This window comes from Lygodium microphyllum, chromosome 14 (assembly GCF_053477565.2).
Source record: "Lygodium microphyllum isolate KBCC chromosome 14, Lygodium_microphyllum_v1.1.10, whole genome shotgun sequence".
Lineage (NCBI taxonomy): Eukaryota > Viridiplantae > Streptophyta > Polypodiopsida > Schizaeales > Lygodiaceae > Lygodium > Lygodium microphyllum.
The window spans coordinates 91,250,760-91,266,835 of NC_141148.1; the positions used below are offsets into that span (position 1 = coordinate 91,250,760).

A 16,076-nucleotide genomic window follows, 5' to 3' on the forward strand; every position below is an offset into this window, starting at 1 on the left:
CATATGACTCACCATGCAGAATGGTTTGATAGAAAGCAACAAATGCAAAGTGAAGAGTATGTGACTATAGGAGATCACATACTCTAGGAGATGACACATTGCATAAGATAACTCATATTGGAAGAAGTGTGCCTTTGGTTACTAGATGGAGTAGAAAATAAGCTTAGGGATGTCTTATATGTGCCTACTATCACTAAAAATTTGGCATCAATTGGTCAAATGGATGATCAAGGGTTGTAAGTAAGTGTAGAAGGAGCTCACGCTCAACTGTCAAGACCTACAAACCACTTATTCCTTCAAGCGTCTCAAGAAAGCACCTATGGCTATCTCTCACCTAGCCGACATGCCTTTGATCCTACTAGGGTGTAGTGAGCTTACCTTGATGCCCAAATGAGTTTCCTCCTCCCTCAAGCACTCCGGTAGCTCCACGATTTGTGATGCAAGCTCAAGCATCCTCAAGCCTCCACATCCAAGCTCGATCCTCCATAGCCATGTGTAAGATGGGAGAAGAGAAGAGAAGACAAGAAGAAGAGAGCAGATGATGGAGAGCTTCACCTCCAAGATCCCTCATCCTCATACACTCACTCCCTCACACTCCCTCTCTCAGGCATACACAAGCAAGCAAAGAGAAGAGAAGAAGAGGAGAAGATGAGTCCACTTTTTCCACACACCAAAGAATGAGCTCTTCATTCACTTTTCAACTTTATATAAAAAATCCTAAATCCCTTTTGGGTGGTCATCCCCTTATCCTCTTTTTTGCATAGCCAGCCACTAGGCCCTCTTTCCCATTGTCATGCTATCTTCCTAACTTTCTTTCTACCGCCCATCTACCTTTACAATTTGCACAAGAAGGAGCTTGCTGCTCTTTTACAAAAAGTTTTAGGGGCACCTTGTATTTAAGAATTCTCTTCTACCTTTGACTTAGCTTTTGAGGCTGCCCTTGCACTTTCGTCCATTCCCCTTCTTGCTTCTTCCATTGTGTCTAATTTCCTCCTGGGCCACCTCTTTTAGGTCCGACTTGCACTTTTTCACTTTTCTCGCTTTCTTCTTGTGCTAAGGTTAACATTACCCCCCTCCTAGCCTAGTGCCAATCCCATGGCACTGATGGATAGTAGTTTGAAGGTGGGATGGATGTAGCCAATGTGGAAAACCAGAGTTTGCAGTAAGAAGAATGTGCACAAGAGGGAGATGAGAGCTCAAAGTATAGGAACAAAATCTTGCTTACTAAGTTGCTTAGAGTACAACTTGGATACACTCTCTCACACCTTGATAGTGACCCATAGTCTGTTTATATAGCCTCTGCCAAGCTAGGGTTAGGGTTTCCCGTGGCCCCCTTAAGGCCATTCACATACATCTACCCTCATAAACCCTTGCTTAGGGTGAATTCCCATGCCTATATTCTAACAACCAGATGGATTTTTTGAGTTTGTACACAAGCCGTTGTAGGGGATGGTGTTGGATGGACTGGCCCTTGAAATTAAAGATGTACTTGGGGCTTCCTTAATGCTGACTTGAGTGGATCTCTCCCTTGAAATTGAAGATGTAGTTGGGGCGATCCTTCCTCTTGATTTCTGCGGTTGCTATACTGCAACCTTACCATGGATTTTTCCTATTCCCTTCAAGGTGCCTTATCCCTTTGCCCATGTTGGTTTGGTATGCTGATAAATTGAATTACATTGTGCCTCGCGCTTTCCTTGCAAGAGCCTTCAAAGGTTCTCCCTCATCCTTGAGAGAGCCTTGCTAGAATATTCGGTGCTTACCTCCATCCTTTCTGAGCACCTTGCTAGAATCTTTGGTACTTTCCGTCATCCTTGAGAGAGCGTCCTTCATCCTTGACAGGGCCTCCCTCATCCTTGAGAGGACCGCACCAAAGAAGTTGGAGCTCCCCCATGTTTTTTCTAAGGTTTCCATCTCCTACATTGTTTCTGCCTGAGCAGAATGAGCTTCTTCATTCACTTTTTGATGGGGGATTCCTTGGTTTTCCTCTGTGTCGTGTGGATTGCATGGTGATATATCATGTAACATTACCCCCCTCCTAAAGGATTGCAAGTTCAATGACATTGACAATTTTGAGTTGATGAAGATTCAATGATTGAAAAGGGTGGTCGTGTGAGTCAATGACGAAGAGGTCTCGTGGGGATTGGTTTTGGGGGGAAGTTGATTAATCGGTTGAGATGGTGGGGGCCAAGAATGTATTGCATGGATGATGGGACCTCCGAAGTGGATGGTTTGCATCTTTTGTTTGTGCTTGAAAAGAAAAGAAGGTGCACTACCTGGGGGTGTGTCTACCTTACCGTGTGGTACCTTGTGTTCATGCTAGTGGAAGTTGAGTGTTGTCCCACAGTTGAGGACCCAGTTTGCGCAGGGGGAGGTGTTGTGGATGTGACGTAGGGAGACAAGTCTAACAAAAGGTGAAGAGCATGAGCTCCCCTTGATGGGCCCTATGTGTGCAATGGGGGAAAGGGCTAGGGGGTTAGGGATGGAGCTAACTGACTAAAGCCACCGAGCGTGCCTGACTTGAGGACCCCTAGATGCATTGCTCGTGGCCTATGTGAAGTGAAGTGGTCTAACTGCTTTGTTCGTGAGGTGCTTTTTTTCCTCTTCGTTCACCCCTTTTTTTTTTTAATTAGATGGTCATCACGACAAGTGGAGATGGGAGCCTAAGAGATTTATTCAAGAATTGCCTACTCTACAAGTACCCTTTGAGGTTCATGCAGGCTTGCAGAGTGGTTGTAGAAAGAAATGGATGATTGCAACACGTAAAGGGAGAGCAGCTTGCATCATCATTCGAGTCATGGCGCAACTATCTATGGCATCATGATCAAAATAGAGGGTTGGAAGGCCGTGTTCCTGTGGAGTGGGATCTTGCCTAAGTAGTATTCTAAGTAGTCTAAGGTAATTACATGTGGTGATGAAAGTAGGGTCCGGGCAAGAGGAAAATTCATTTACAAAATGGACTATAGAGTCCTCCAAATCTTTGAGTGTGAAGATGAGGGCCTCTTCAGGCTTAGTACAATTAGCATTGTAGATTATAGGAAAGTCGTATCAGCCATGGACATTGGGGTTAAAGTCCACTCCTACTCTTTGAGGGTACGGCATGAATGTTGGGTTGTTCCGCTCGAAGGGAAATGTGTTACAAAATGCTAGCCAAGTGTCCATATTTACATCACAGATGCATCTTCTCCATGGGGGTTGGCACTCATAGCCATCTATGCACTTCAAAAACTTTATCTTGCCAGAACTCGGCGTCTTCTTTGTGCTGCACAGGGTGAGGTTCTCCTCTCTTTCAGCCAGCCACTTATACCCGAGTCTCTCTTCGATGTTAATCATTTCTTCCACCACTTTGATTGGCAAAATCCTACGCAAGATGGCGGGGAATTGGAAATTAAGATCAAAGGGTTTTTTGGCAATCTCTTGTTATTCCAAGATTATTAGGTCAACGTGGAAGCTTGCTAGGAAATTGTCCTAACTTGGTGGGATGGACGCAGATGGCCCTATAGTCGGTTCAGCACCCAGTCTCCTTCATGCTTCCTCCACGATCTGCTTCCTCTTTTCTTTGATTGCAGCTTTTCTTTTTGTGGGGGCATTTGGTTGTTGCTGATCTTCTGGCCATGGAGGGGAAGGAGGCTATGGGACTAAGACTTCATCTTGAGGTCCCAACTCAAAGCTCAGTCTAGCCCCCTCTCCTTGCTAGTCTCCTTGGGTTGCTTCTTCTGTGAACCCTATTGCACTTATTTCTTATGATGTCAAGCTTGCTTGTAATAGATATCTTCATTTCTCTTCAAGGGTTAGGCTGACTCCCACGGGTTGCAGTGGTATTTGTAGGCCTGCTCATAGGGCTCTGCGCACAATCCCGAGCTTCTTTTTAATGGCGTCCACAACCTCTCCTTTCCTCTGTCTGAGTGGCATCCAACAAGGAGTTGAGAAAGGCGTGTTGCTGCGTTTCAAAGGCCACTTGGGCGGCCTCTTCTCTGCTCTCAGCTAGTACTTTATCGCTCTCAGCTTGAGCTAGACAACACGCCAAGGTTTTGACTCTTTTCTCATTGAGGTTTGCCCATCCTTTAGCTCTCTTCTTCAATTCTTCACGACCTTCCCCTTGCCTTCAAGCCAATACTATGAGCCTCTGTTCCTAATCTTCAATTTCTCTTATGAGTCTCTATTGTTCCTCTTGTTCCGAGGCTACCTCTTGTTTCAATTTTTCTATTTCTTTGTGCAATCTAAGGGTCTGCACTTGTCTATATGCTTCCAATGTTGTAGTAGCATCCCTGAGATTTGCCATTTCTACCTTTAGCTCTTTGCATAGCTCTCCCAGATTTGCAACGTTTCAATGCATCCTCATGAAGCTTTGCTTTTCTTTGGCCAGCCTTGCCTCCCACTATTTGTTATCTCCTTCCTTTTTTCTGAGTGCTTCTCTCAACTCGTATATTTCTTTTTGGCACACGGCCACATGTCTAGTCTTTTCCAATTGGAAGGCAGCCACCAACTCCTTCTTAACTTCCAACTTAGCCACGGTTATTCTCTTATCCTCCTTATCTTTTTCTAACTGCAAGAGCAGCTCTTTGACATATTCATCATAGTCAGTAGTTGGCGTCATCGTTGTAGAAGATGGGAGTCGTGGAGGTTTCCAGTCTTTGTTGTTTCGGGTCCTTTCCACACTCCTCCCCGGTGTGAGTTCCTTATTGATGAAGTACTGCACCCAAGCCATGAGATTGCTGGCATCTCCTATGGCCAGGGTGCCTTAAGTGGGTATTGTTGCTACCGTGGTGGGTATGAAGAGGGTTGGGATGGGATCGCGATTGGGGCTTTGCCCTTGCCTTCAATCATTGCAGGTGGTGTCATGTTTGGCACATGTGCACTTGAGCTTGGGCCTTCATCTCTTGCGGGATCAACGTGCCCAACTCACATCTTGCCTACCTTGCTGCTTGATGGACAAAAGCGTGTGGCTAGCGCGATGTCCTCCTCTTCCTTCCTCTTCAATTCCTCCTCCTTTTCAGCAACCTTTCTTTCTCTCTCCTCTTCGTAGCTTTCCTCCATTCTTCTTCCAGTCTCTTAGACTCTTATTTCTCCTTCCTCTTCCTTTACTCTTCCTCTTTCTTCGACTCCTTCTTCACCTTTGTAGGTCTGCTTTCTCCTGTGTCATCATTTTCTTGGGCTATTTTGATTTCCTTTTGCTAGACCGGGCTTCTGGCTCTCCCTCCTCTTCGCTAACCATCCTTTCACTTGACTGCTCTTGTTCATGATCGGGGGGTGACCTTCTGGGTATTTCATCAGTATTTCATTGGCTTCTTCCTCTCCATTCTACACCTCCTTCATTGCTTCTTGGATGAGAGCGGTCAAGATTCCCCCATACCCGATGAACGAGGCTTTGGATGATGGTTTCTTCCTCTCAGTTCCCTTTAATGTCGAGGATCCCCCACCAGCTGAGTTACCTCCCAGGGCTAGTGCCTTAGCGAATTGATCAATGGTTTTCCACACGTAGCCGTTCCGGTCTATTTCATAATGCATGAGCTACCAAGCTCTCCAACATGGGTACACTAATTCTGTGCATGAGGGAGTAGTATCGTTGGCTGGAGAAGAGGGAACGGATGACTTTTGCCTGCATTCTAATTTCTAGGTCGAGGATGTCCTAAATGCTTATGTCGTCATTTGTCACAAGACTTGCTCCATCCTCATGTTCAGCATGGTGTATACATCCCGCTTCTGTCTCCTTTCCACCTTGGGTTCTAGACCCATTGCCTTCTCCACCAAGGCCTTATGAGCTGAGAATTTGAATTTGCTTCGCTCCTTCTCCCCTCCCCACAAACACCATCCCTCATTCCTTGACAGGATTGTAGGTCCTCAAGAATTCCACACATTTGGCGTGGTTGGGTTCTTGTTCAAACTTCTTGAGGTACTTGGCTAGGTTGCATTGCTCCATGACCCTCTTTGCAACCTCCTCCTTAGCCACCACCTCTACAATGTTATGGGTGCCTCGAAACTTTAGCTGGTTGTAGGCGCAATTTTCGAGAAAGAGGCCATACTTCACTCTTTCCTTGTCCATGAATGGAAGGCAGTGGGCATGATCCTATTGTGATGCCATCTTCAACTCTTGTCATAAACCCATGGTTCACTATTAGCGTTTTTAAGGCCCTTTCTTGCTGGAAGATAAACAAGAGTTGATCATGCTTTTATGGAAAGAAGACATGCTTAAGCATAAAAATAGAATTTTCCTTCGAGTAGTTCTATTCATTTCCCAAAATTTTCTTTAATCACGAGTTGATTTTCATCTATTTCAGGCATTGATTGAGACTTTAATTTTTCCTTGTGTATTTCATTTTCCCTTACATGTTTGACTTCACCTCTTCATTCCACCTATTGATTTTGCCTTACTTCACCTTACTTTTACTTCACATTTTCCCCTCCCCCCATGGGAATGAGAAGAATCCTTCAATTATATTTATCAATTATCATTATATTAATTAGTTGTTAAAATAACATATAGATCTAATCTAATTAATGATTAGATTAATGGTTGGAGTATTTTGTTTAACATAATAAGTTAATATTACTAGCAAGTTAATGGATCGGTAGTAGTTGGTAGTTAGGTTAACAGATTAGTACTTCTTGTTCATTAATAGGTTGGTTAATCAATGAGTAGATTAGTGATACTAGTAGTTATTAAAATATATGCAATCATGGTGGTCTAGACACTTAGGTCAAAAACCCATAAGGAAAGTGAGGAAGAATAGGAATCCAAAAGGCTATATATGCATGTACATGGCTCAACGTTCAAACAATGAAATGATTTGACACAAGCTTCCCTAGCCTCTAATCTTCCATGTTGTAGTGCTAGTTAGCTTACTCAATATTTGTCCATTGTCCACTATTCATTAGCCTCATTCATGATTTGCTTCCATGAGTTTTGTCAACCATAGCTTAGCATTTGTCTTTATTAATGTTTTGCAATGTGGTATTGAAGCCAATCTGAGCTATAGCTAGCTTTGGTAGATTAAATTATTGGTAGGATTAGGCTACGATCTTGCTAGGTTTGACTTCTGGGGTTACATTTTATATGCGTGTTAGTATTAGGTCACTTCTACTCCAAACTCATTGGTCTCCCAGTGTTGTCTAGTTTAAATGAATAGCAAGAGTTAAACTTTCTTGAAGGTTGAAACACTTCATCCGCACTAATGTTGAAGCAATAAAAGCAAGGAGCAAAGAGAGGAAGAGAAGGGTGTAATGTCATTTCCATCAAGATCTTATAAGAGGAGACTTGATCGGATGATTTTCATATAAGCCAGCAACAATTTGCAAGAGCCTATGAATTAGTCTCTATCCATGCCTTAATATTTCATTATTGCATTGATTACTCCTAGTGATACAAAGAAAAGATTGTGACCAATATATTATCTTCTATTTCGTAACTACAGTCACATCAAGCAACAACTTAGCACATTGCATCTACGACTTCTAAGTATTTGCCTCTTTGATCTACTATTACAATCCATAATATTGACATGCCAATCTACCAAATCATTATCGTGTCTAAAGACCTAGATTCCTATTAAAATGTCAACTACAAAGTCCTTACAGTCACCTTGGGCAAGAATTCACTAGCAACATCCTAACAATATTCTACATTATCGATGTAGTAGTAGTGACATTGATTATCTATGTAATAGGTCATAAGCACATAAAGAGAACTATAAGATAGTTGTTCCACATCACTACTTGACATTAATATTAATCTCAAAGAAGACATATAAGCCTATAATACTCCCATTGATGCCTACTTCTAGATCTTCATGCCCTAATAAGTTGCAATGAAGTTGATTGGTAGCCTAGTTGCTACTCCCATCACCTTCCTATCCATCACATGCTACTCACGAAGACTTGTAAGGCTACTATTGACACTCACCAACCTATTTAAGAAAATAAATTGTCTTTTGGTTGCGCCCTTTAGGTTGCTCTCTCTCTCTCTCTCTCTCTCTCTCTCTCTCTCTCTCTCTCTCTCTCTCTCTCTCTCTCTCTCTATGGTGTAAAAGATGGATTTGGTTGTGTACTAAAGAAGAAAAGGTTTTGCCTTAGACCATCAAAATAATAGAGATATGAAAGATGCTCAACACTAAAATTTTGCAATTGATAGAGAATCCTTTGCATCTTACATGCATGGAATCTTTAAGGCTAGGAATAGAGGGTTGCTTACATGGTCAATTGCTACTTTTCAAATCAATACAAATTTTTGCTTGATTTTTTGGTTGCATTGACCATATTGAATGCTATTACTTGTTCACATAATGTTTTTTACTCTAATTTTCTCCCAACCCTATAGGACCATTTGGGTCTTGTTTATAAAAGATTCTCTCACATACAAAGTTTTTATAGGAGTATCATATACGAAGTTTAAAATCCTCTCAAAGTTACCTTTGTTAAAGAGAGTAACAAATGAGTACCACCTTGGAACTCCTCTTGAAGCTACCTTGTTAGAGAGAGTAACAAATGAGAACCATTGAAGCTCATTGAGTGGGGATGTGAGGTTGTGCAAGGTCACAAGCTCAAAAGGTAAATAAATAGATCAAGAAAGTGCTTGCTTGCTACACATCAACAAATTGATGTTGCCACATGACAAAAGAGCACTCATTTTTCTTCTCACTAGGTGGGTGATTCTAGCCTGGAAGTGGAGGGGAGGATATATGTAGGGCCACAACTAGCTACTCAAGTAGACTTTCAAAGTAAATGTAGTCACATTTTTAGCAAGTAGACAAAAGACTATGCCATGCCATCTAAACTTGAGTTATTTGAATGTAGAAAGTATAGCAAGTTGTCGCGTGGCCTTACACAAACGATAAATGAGTCACCATTCAAAAAAAAGGTTTTGTTATTTAGTACAGCCATTTCAACATACCCAATAACTCATGCCATGCCCCCGCATCACTTTTCATGAAAGTAGAGATGGGCATCTGTACGTGTAATGTTTTTGGCCCACCATAAGAGGCAAATGATGGGCATTGTGCTGGTATGTAACAACCCTCAATTGAGTAGCTCTAGAGTGCCTTTACCTTGGGCTGATGCGGCCTGGGTACATGTCCAAGCAATTAAAGAACAAGATTTTCACCCCGAGGCATGAAAACAACAATTGCCAAATGGGGCCCTAGCCCAGTTGGTTTGAGTGTGTGGGTTGAGTTCGATGGGTGCGTGAGGTGGTTTGAGTGTGGGTTGAGTTTTGATGGGTGCAAGTTCAAACCCTGGGTTGCAACTTGAGCATCTTCGGTGTCACAGAAACCTATTTGCATCTAACAATTATTACTTCTTTAATAAAAGAAAGGCTAAGTTGATTGTCTAGTTCTACTTCAACTGAATAAACGTAAACAGCTTGATTTGTAAGGAGATGGGAAAAGCAAAGAAGCACATCCTGTACAAATCATTATTACAGATTTTACATGTGATGTTGCAGCTACAATCTGAGATGATGTATAGGAATGAATACATTCCATGAGACGAAAGAGAATCATTGCCACCATTAATCTGTTACATTCCTTGGGTCTTCCAGTAAAACATCCGTCAACTGCAACAGCTACTGATTCGTGATTCACCCCTGCCTGCTGACCCTGGTGTTGCAGTACCTCCCACATACCCAATCTTTATACCACACGACTGAAAACAGACAGAAAATAACGGGTATAAGTCGCTCCATAATTAGAAGTGGTGAGCTATTAAGAATGCATTTGGCCTAATAGCTATCCATTTATCCTTAAACAGACAGAATCTAACATGTGATAGTCAATCCATGCTGAGAAGTGCTGAAGTAACATGAATGCATTTGGCTTAATAGCTATCCATTTATGCTGAAACAGACAGAAACTAGCATGTACAAGTCAATCCATATTATCAAGTGCTGATCTAATTCATGCATTTGGCCTATAGTTATGTGTTTAAAACCAGAGCTCAAAGTTAACAGCCAGCATTCAATCCATATTATTGAGTGCTGATCTAATTAATGCATTTGGCCTATAGTTATGTGTTTAAAACCAGAGCTCAAAGTTAACAGCCAGCATTCAAACCAGATAGAAACCACCATGGACAAACACGTCCCAAGTGATGCAACATTAGAATCCATTAATATCAAATGCCACACTTGGGTATATTCAAGGCTAAGCCTGCATGTACATATTCACTATGAATACTTTTACTGTTTTCTATACAAATCTTCACCTTTGCAGTTCCCTAGTTTGACATAAAACCGAGTGGCTATGTTAACACACTCCAACCAGAGATTGGTCTCAAAGCTCCATCCCAAGCATTGTATGTATGACTCCCAAGGTTGGAGATGTTTAAGACTATTGGATGTAACTTTCTTCTCCAATAGACAGAGAGGAATTTGTTGGGGATAAAGGTGCCTGTGCCTAGCCGCCCATGTATTAGTTACAATGACAATACCTGCATACCTATACACTACCAGTGACGAGCGCCCATCACTATCACTTCATTCTTTATTCTTTCAGTGACATTTGAATAAAGTAAGGCCAATCACACATTGTGACTATTGGAGTTCCCACATTTGGTCTCTCTTGCTCTTGCTTTCTTGCTCCTTCCACCATAGCTCCTGCTTCCGCTTGCGAGTTTTCACTCAAGGCTTCCCCCCTTCAACTGGTATTAGAGCGAAGTTCCCCAAGAGCTCGAGCTTGACCCGGCATTGCTTCAGCTTCCATTCGAACACCTATAGCAGGTTTCCCTATTAGCAACCATGGCTTTACCTTCAATGGTATGCATTTGATCTTCCTCCTCTCTGGCTTGCACTTGCCCCCTAAGGCTTGCTCTAGGGTTGCACTGGGCCTTGTCCCTCAATTTTTGAGCCTCTAGGGTGGTCAAACAATTAGCAACAGGACCAGCACAAGCAACGTGATTTGTGCCTGCTGTGCTGCCCATCTTCTCTGACTTGCTGCACTTCTCCAGCTCCCATGTAGCCTTTGGCATTTGGGTAATCATCTCGGGTACCCTTGGCATTGGCATTGAGCATTGGACATGAGATTTGAGCTCATACCTTTCAGTTCACTGCTGTATACAGCAGTAGACCTGCTGCTTACAGGTCTACTTCATTGTTTGGAGCTCATACATGCTTCCTAGGTTGCCCATATGCACATGTATTGATGCCAAATACTTGAGGGATGATATGACATTGATGTGAGATGCTATTGAACTAATTTGAGCACACATTTGGCTCAGTTTTCTCAGAGATTTCATTGCTGTAATAACAGGGCTAAATGTCATTTAGTTAGGAAAAGTATATGCCTATTGTAATTGGATGCTTCCCGAGCACTTTGGATGGTACACTAGGTAATATCATTGATCTTACATACTTGGTTGTGCTCCTAACATGCTATTGAGCTGAGATTGGAGCTTGGCTTTATTGATGTTGGCTGTCATTCATTGTTATGGATGCTACTTGGATACCACAATAAGAGCTTTGTAGACTACTTGGGTCCCATGCTTCTGGATGTCTTCTGGATTTCTGTAGACTGTCATATGGATAATAGATGTCTAGATGCCACACACATGATGTGTTGAGCTTCTTATGCTTGTCTAGCATTCGAATTTTGTTCCAATGGGAGCTGCTACTCGACACTTGTACTTGGATATTACATAGAGCAATTGATATTTGCAATTAAGCTTGTGTATTATAGTGAGACTGTAGGACTCATTGTGACATGTATATGCTCTTGTGATATGTATCCGATACAGTTACCCTATCATGGGCTGATTTGATCTCTTGACTTGGACCTCGCACTTATGTACATCAGTGTGTTGTCACTGGTAATTACATGCCTTTGGGTTATGTATTGAGCTTCGCTCAGTGGGTTATGCATCTAGACGTTCTCTTCATTTACCCTTGAGACCTAACCTATACATGATATCTATGCCTATTGCATATACGCTTACTGACACACTACAGTTGTGACAATCTTCAATGCCGGTTGTTCCTGGCTTCTTCATCTTGATTGCTCACAGTGGGTTGTTGACCTATTGCTGCAGTTTATTACAGCAGCCTGTCATTTCTGATCTATGCATTCTTTATGAGGGCAATCACTTGTACTTGATAACTTCTTAATTGCAATTTGTGGACAACTCATTACCTTGGCAGTCTTTCTTGTTTACAGCTTGATTTGGCAATGGTTTTGGGGGTTAATATATGCAGGAAATTACAGCAGCCTGTTTTGCCCCTCTATGCATTTGCTTGGTCTCATTATAGCTGGTGGTTCTCATAATAGTGCTATCTTCAATATTGAAAAACTAGATGGGATCCAACTTCAACTGTTGGAAGACACAAATATGGCAGGTTTTGGTGCAGAAATTGTAGGTTAGACCACTAAAAAATGAGGGTACCAAACCCAAAAACATTTATGCAAGTCCACAACCAAACTGCATATCAGCTTTAGACACAAATTAAGAATCTTTATGACAAGCAGAGTCCTGCATCTCAAATGTATTGGCTGAAACAGTTGATAGACCTGCGCATGAAGAAAGGGACTTCTATGTCTACACATTTGAATGAGTTTCACTCTATCATCAACCATCTAGCTTCGCAGAAGATTGAGTTCAAGGATCCTTTGCATCCTTTATTTTTGCTTGATACTCTACCTGAGTCATGGGACACTTTCCGTATGGTTCTATGTACTAACACCTCAAAGGATGGGCTGAAATTGCAATATGTTGAGAGTACCCTGTTGACAAAAGAGGTAAATAGAAAGAATGTGGATATTTCTTGTATGTCACATGTATTGACTGTGAAAGGCCGGCAAGACGAAAATGGCCGTGATAGAGACTTTCAAAGGTCTCAATCTAGGACATGTGGATAGTCTCACAATCAGTCCCGTGGCCATAAGTCCGGTCTTACTTATCATTATTGTGGGAAAGCAAGTCATATTTGGCCACAGTGACATAAAATACACGAAGACAAGCGCAAGGAAAAGGATAAAGAGTATAGGAAAAGAATTGCGACTGCAGCATTGTGCCTAGCAACTCTAGCGTCAAGATTGAGGAGATTAATATGGTGCAACCTAATGTGACTAATGATCTCATATTGGCAACTTCTTCCTTGGATACCTCACAGCAGGCTAACTAATGCTTTATCACGATATACTTAGTGTTGGTTGATAGATTCAAGGGCTTTCTTTCATGTGACCCCTCATCAAGTTGCTTTCACGCCTATTGTGATATGACTAGATCTATCCGTTTGAGTAATGACTTGGCATTGGAGATAGTTGATATTAGTGATGTCTAGCTACAATTTGGTTCATAGCATGTTCACTCTTCATGATCTACATCATGTACTGACTCTCACGAAGAGTCTTATCTCTACTAACACCTTAGATAATGTAGGTTATTCTGTCTCTTTTGGTAATTCCTCGTAGAAGATTACCCATGGGAATCTTGTTATTACACATGGTGCTAAGTCTCGTACCCTCTATTCCTTGCTTGTATCTGGGTCAGTTAACCATGTTTTGGCTATGGCTACAGTCCCACATGTATTTATTTGGCATCGTCGCCTTGGGCACATGTCTTTGAAAGAAATAAAAATGCTTACTAGTTTATAGTAAATTCCACCCCTAGACTATAAGCGTTTTGAGTCTTGTGATCATTGTTTATATGGCAGGCAAACCCGTAGTATGCTGAAGAAGTCTGGCATGAAACGCATAGGTGAGCCCTTAGCTCTTGTCCATTCAAATGTATGTGATCCCATGCCCTGTCAGTCACTAGGTGGTGCGAAGTACTTCGTTACCTTCATTGATGACTACTCACATAAGGTCTAGACTTACCCTTCAACATTGGCTTGCTCTTGTTGAGAACCAGCTTGGGTATAGGTTAAAGTGCCTAAGTTCATATAATGGGGGTAAGTATGTCTCGAAGTTTTTGAGCAATTTTGCGATGAGCGGGGTATTAAGCATCAGTTAACCACCCCCTACACCCCTCCCCAGAATGGTATTGCCGAACGCATGAAAAGGATGATTCAAGAGAGTCTCCATAGTATGCTTAGCCAGGTAGGCTTATTGCAGCACTTTTGGACTTATGCAATTACTACTGTCGTACACTTGATTAACACGTTCCCTTGCACTGCTATTGATTGCTAAGTTGCAAAGGAGATATGGATTGGGAAACCTCCATCATTTGCTCATTTACGCATCTTTGATTGTGAGGCATTCTATCATGTTCCCAATGACAAATGCAACAAGCTAGATCCTAAGTCTATGAAATATATATTTCTTGGTTATGGGGATGCAAGTGAGATGGGCTATCACCTATGGGATCCAAAGGCTTGCTGGGTTATCCGCAACCATGATGTAGTTTTCCATGGAAAAAAGATGCATAAGCAGCCTAAGTAGCTCATTAAGGTACACAGGGTAATCTTTCAGAAGAAGCCTCCTGCTCCCGTATGGCCAGCTAGACAACCTGGAGAGCAGTTGATGCTCCGTAGCCCAAGATCCACCTGTTGTGCGGGATCAGCCTGTTTTGAGTTACTCTATTAGAGCTAGACATTAGCATGAGCATTTTACGCCCTCCATGGATTATGTTATAGTAACAGATGCAAGTAAGCCTCCCTCTTATGATGAGGCCAACCACAAAGATGATAACCACTCATGGGACAAGGCTATACAGTTGACTCTTTACAAACAAACCATACATGGAATTTAGTTTCTTTACCTAGTGGCAAGAAGAAATTGCCATTCAAATAGATATACAAGTTAAAAAGTTAAAAAGTATCCCTGGATACCCTAAGCCCACTTATAAGACTAGATTGGTAGCTAAGGGTTTTAAGTAGAAACATGGTGTTGACTTCGATGAAGTCTTTTCTCCTATAGTCAAAATGACGACCCTATGCTCAGTACTCACATTGGTTACTCAGCTAGATCCGGACCTTTATCATATGGATGTAAAGATAGCTTTTCTACATGGGGACTTACATGATGAGATTTATATGTAACAATCTAAGGGCTTTGAGGAAAAGCGTAGGGAACACCTAGTGTGCAAGTTGAGAAAGAGCTTTTATGACCTTAAGTAGGTACCTAGAGAATGGTATCACAAGTTTGATGCTTTCATGCATTCACAAGGATATAGTTGTAGTGCTATGGATTCGTGTCTATACATGAAGTGTAGACCATCTTGTGAGCTACACGTTGATGCCCTTTGATCCATGATTTGGGCTTCCTAGGCATTTAAACTGTCATTAAATGCAATTGTTGCCCCTAGTGTCCTAGCTCTAAGTGACACTAGGGTTAGGGTTTATTTTTGGGTTTCCTATGATGGTTAAGCCATTAGGGTTTCATATTTTATTATTTAAAGATACTTTGTCCCTCATTTTGCACAAGTGTGGCACTATTCAATATGACCGCCAAGAGCATTGTACTCTTTCTCTCTCATTAATTCATAACTTCTCATTCATGATTGAGTATTGTTGTGTATTGATTAATTATTTCATTCTCATTCATTTTCCATTAAATCAATCACACAATTACTCCATGCCTGGGCCAACAATGGTATCAAAGTGACTTTTAACATCGCCCTCACCATCACTCGCGATCATTAGCCACCGGCCATCACCATTAAGCTACTCCTGCTGCTCAGTCAGCTGCCACATGAGCCATTACCCCCGTGCTGGCTCTATTTTCTTCATTGGCAATTGCATATCTAGTATCACCACCTTTGCCCGCTATCGCCAGTGTCTTCGTCCCATGTGCCTATCTTGTGCCTTGACAAGTCTACAATCTATCTCATTTGGCATGCAGCCTGCAGCCTGTATATGGACACTCTCTAACTCCAGCATTTCAGAGTGCTGTCCTGTCTTGGCTGAGTCACTAGCCAACAGTGGTGACAGTTTGAAGATAGTGTTTTTGCCATTTGGTCACTATCCAGCAGCAGTTCTGCCCTCTGCCCATGAGCCAGTTCCCTATGCATCACCTTTGGCTCGTGACTTGTTCACCTACATGGGGCATGTTGGTGCACCAACCACCAGATGGGGCGCGCTTCTGTTTTGCTGACCAGCCAACATGATCGCTCACAAGACTTGTCGCCTGCTGGTGCACCGACAACTCAACACCTCGATC

The 16,076-nt window shown here is 42.1% G+C and overlaps 1 protein-coding gene across 2 annotated transcripts in view; it reads right to left on the reverse strand.

The window, feature by feature from the left end:
* Positions 1 to 9,374: 9,374 nt before the first annotated feature.
* The window catches only part of LOC148025848 (ras-related protein RABB1c-like), a 69,552-nt gene continuing 62,850 nt past the window's right edge, over positions 9,375 to 16,076 (reverse strand). For both annotated transcript variants that reach the window (XM_087693108.1, XM_087693107.1), the window contains one exon: positions 9,375 to 9,633. In XM_087693108.1, coding sequence (XP_087549234.1) covers positions 9,541 to 9,633 — 93 coding nt within the window. In that variant the 3' untranslated portion in view covers positions 9,375 to 9,540. The remainder of the gene's footprint in view (positions 9,634 to 16,076) is intronic.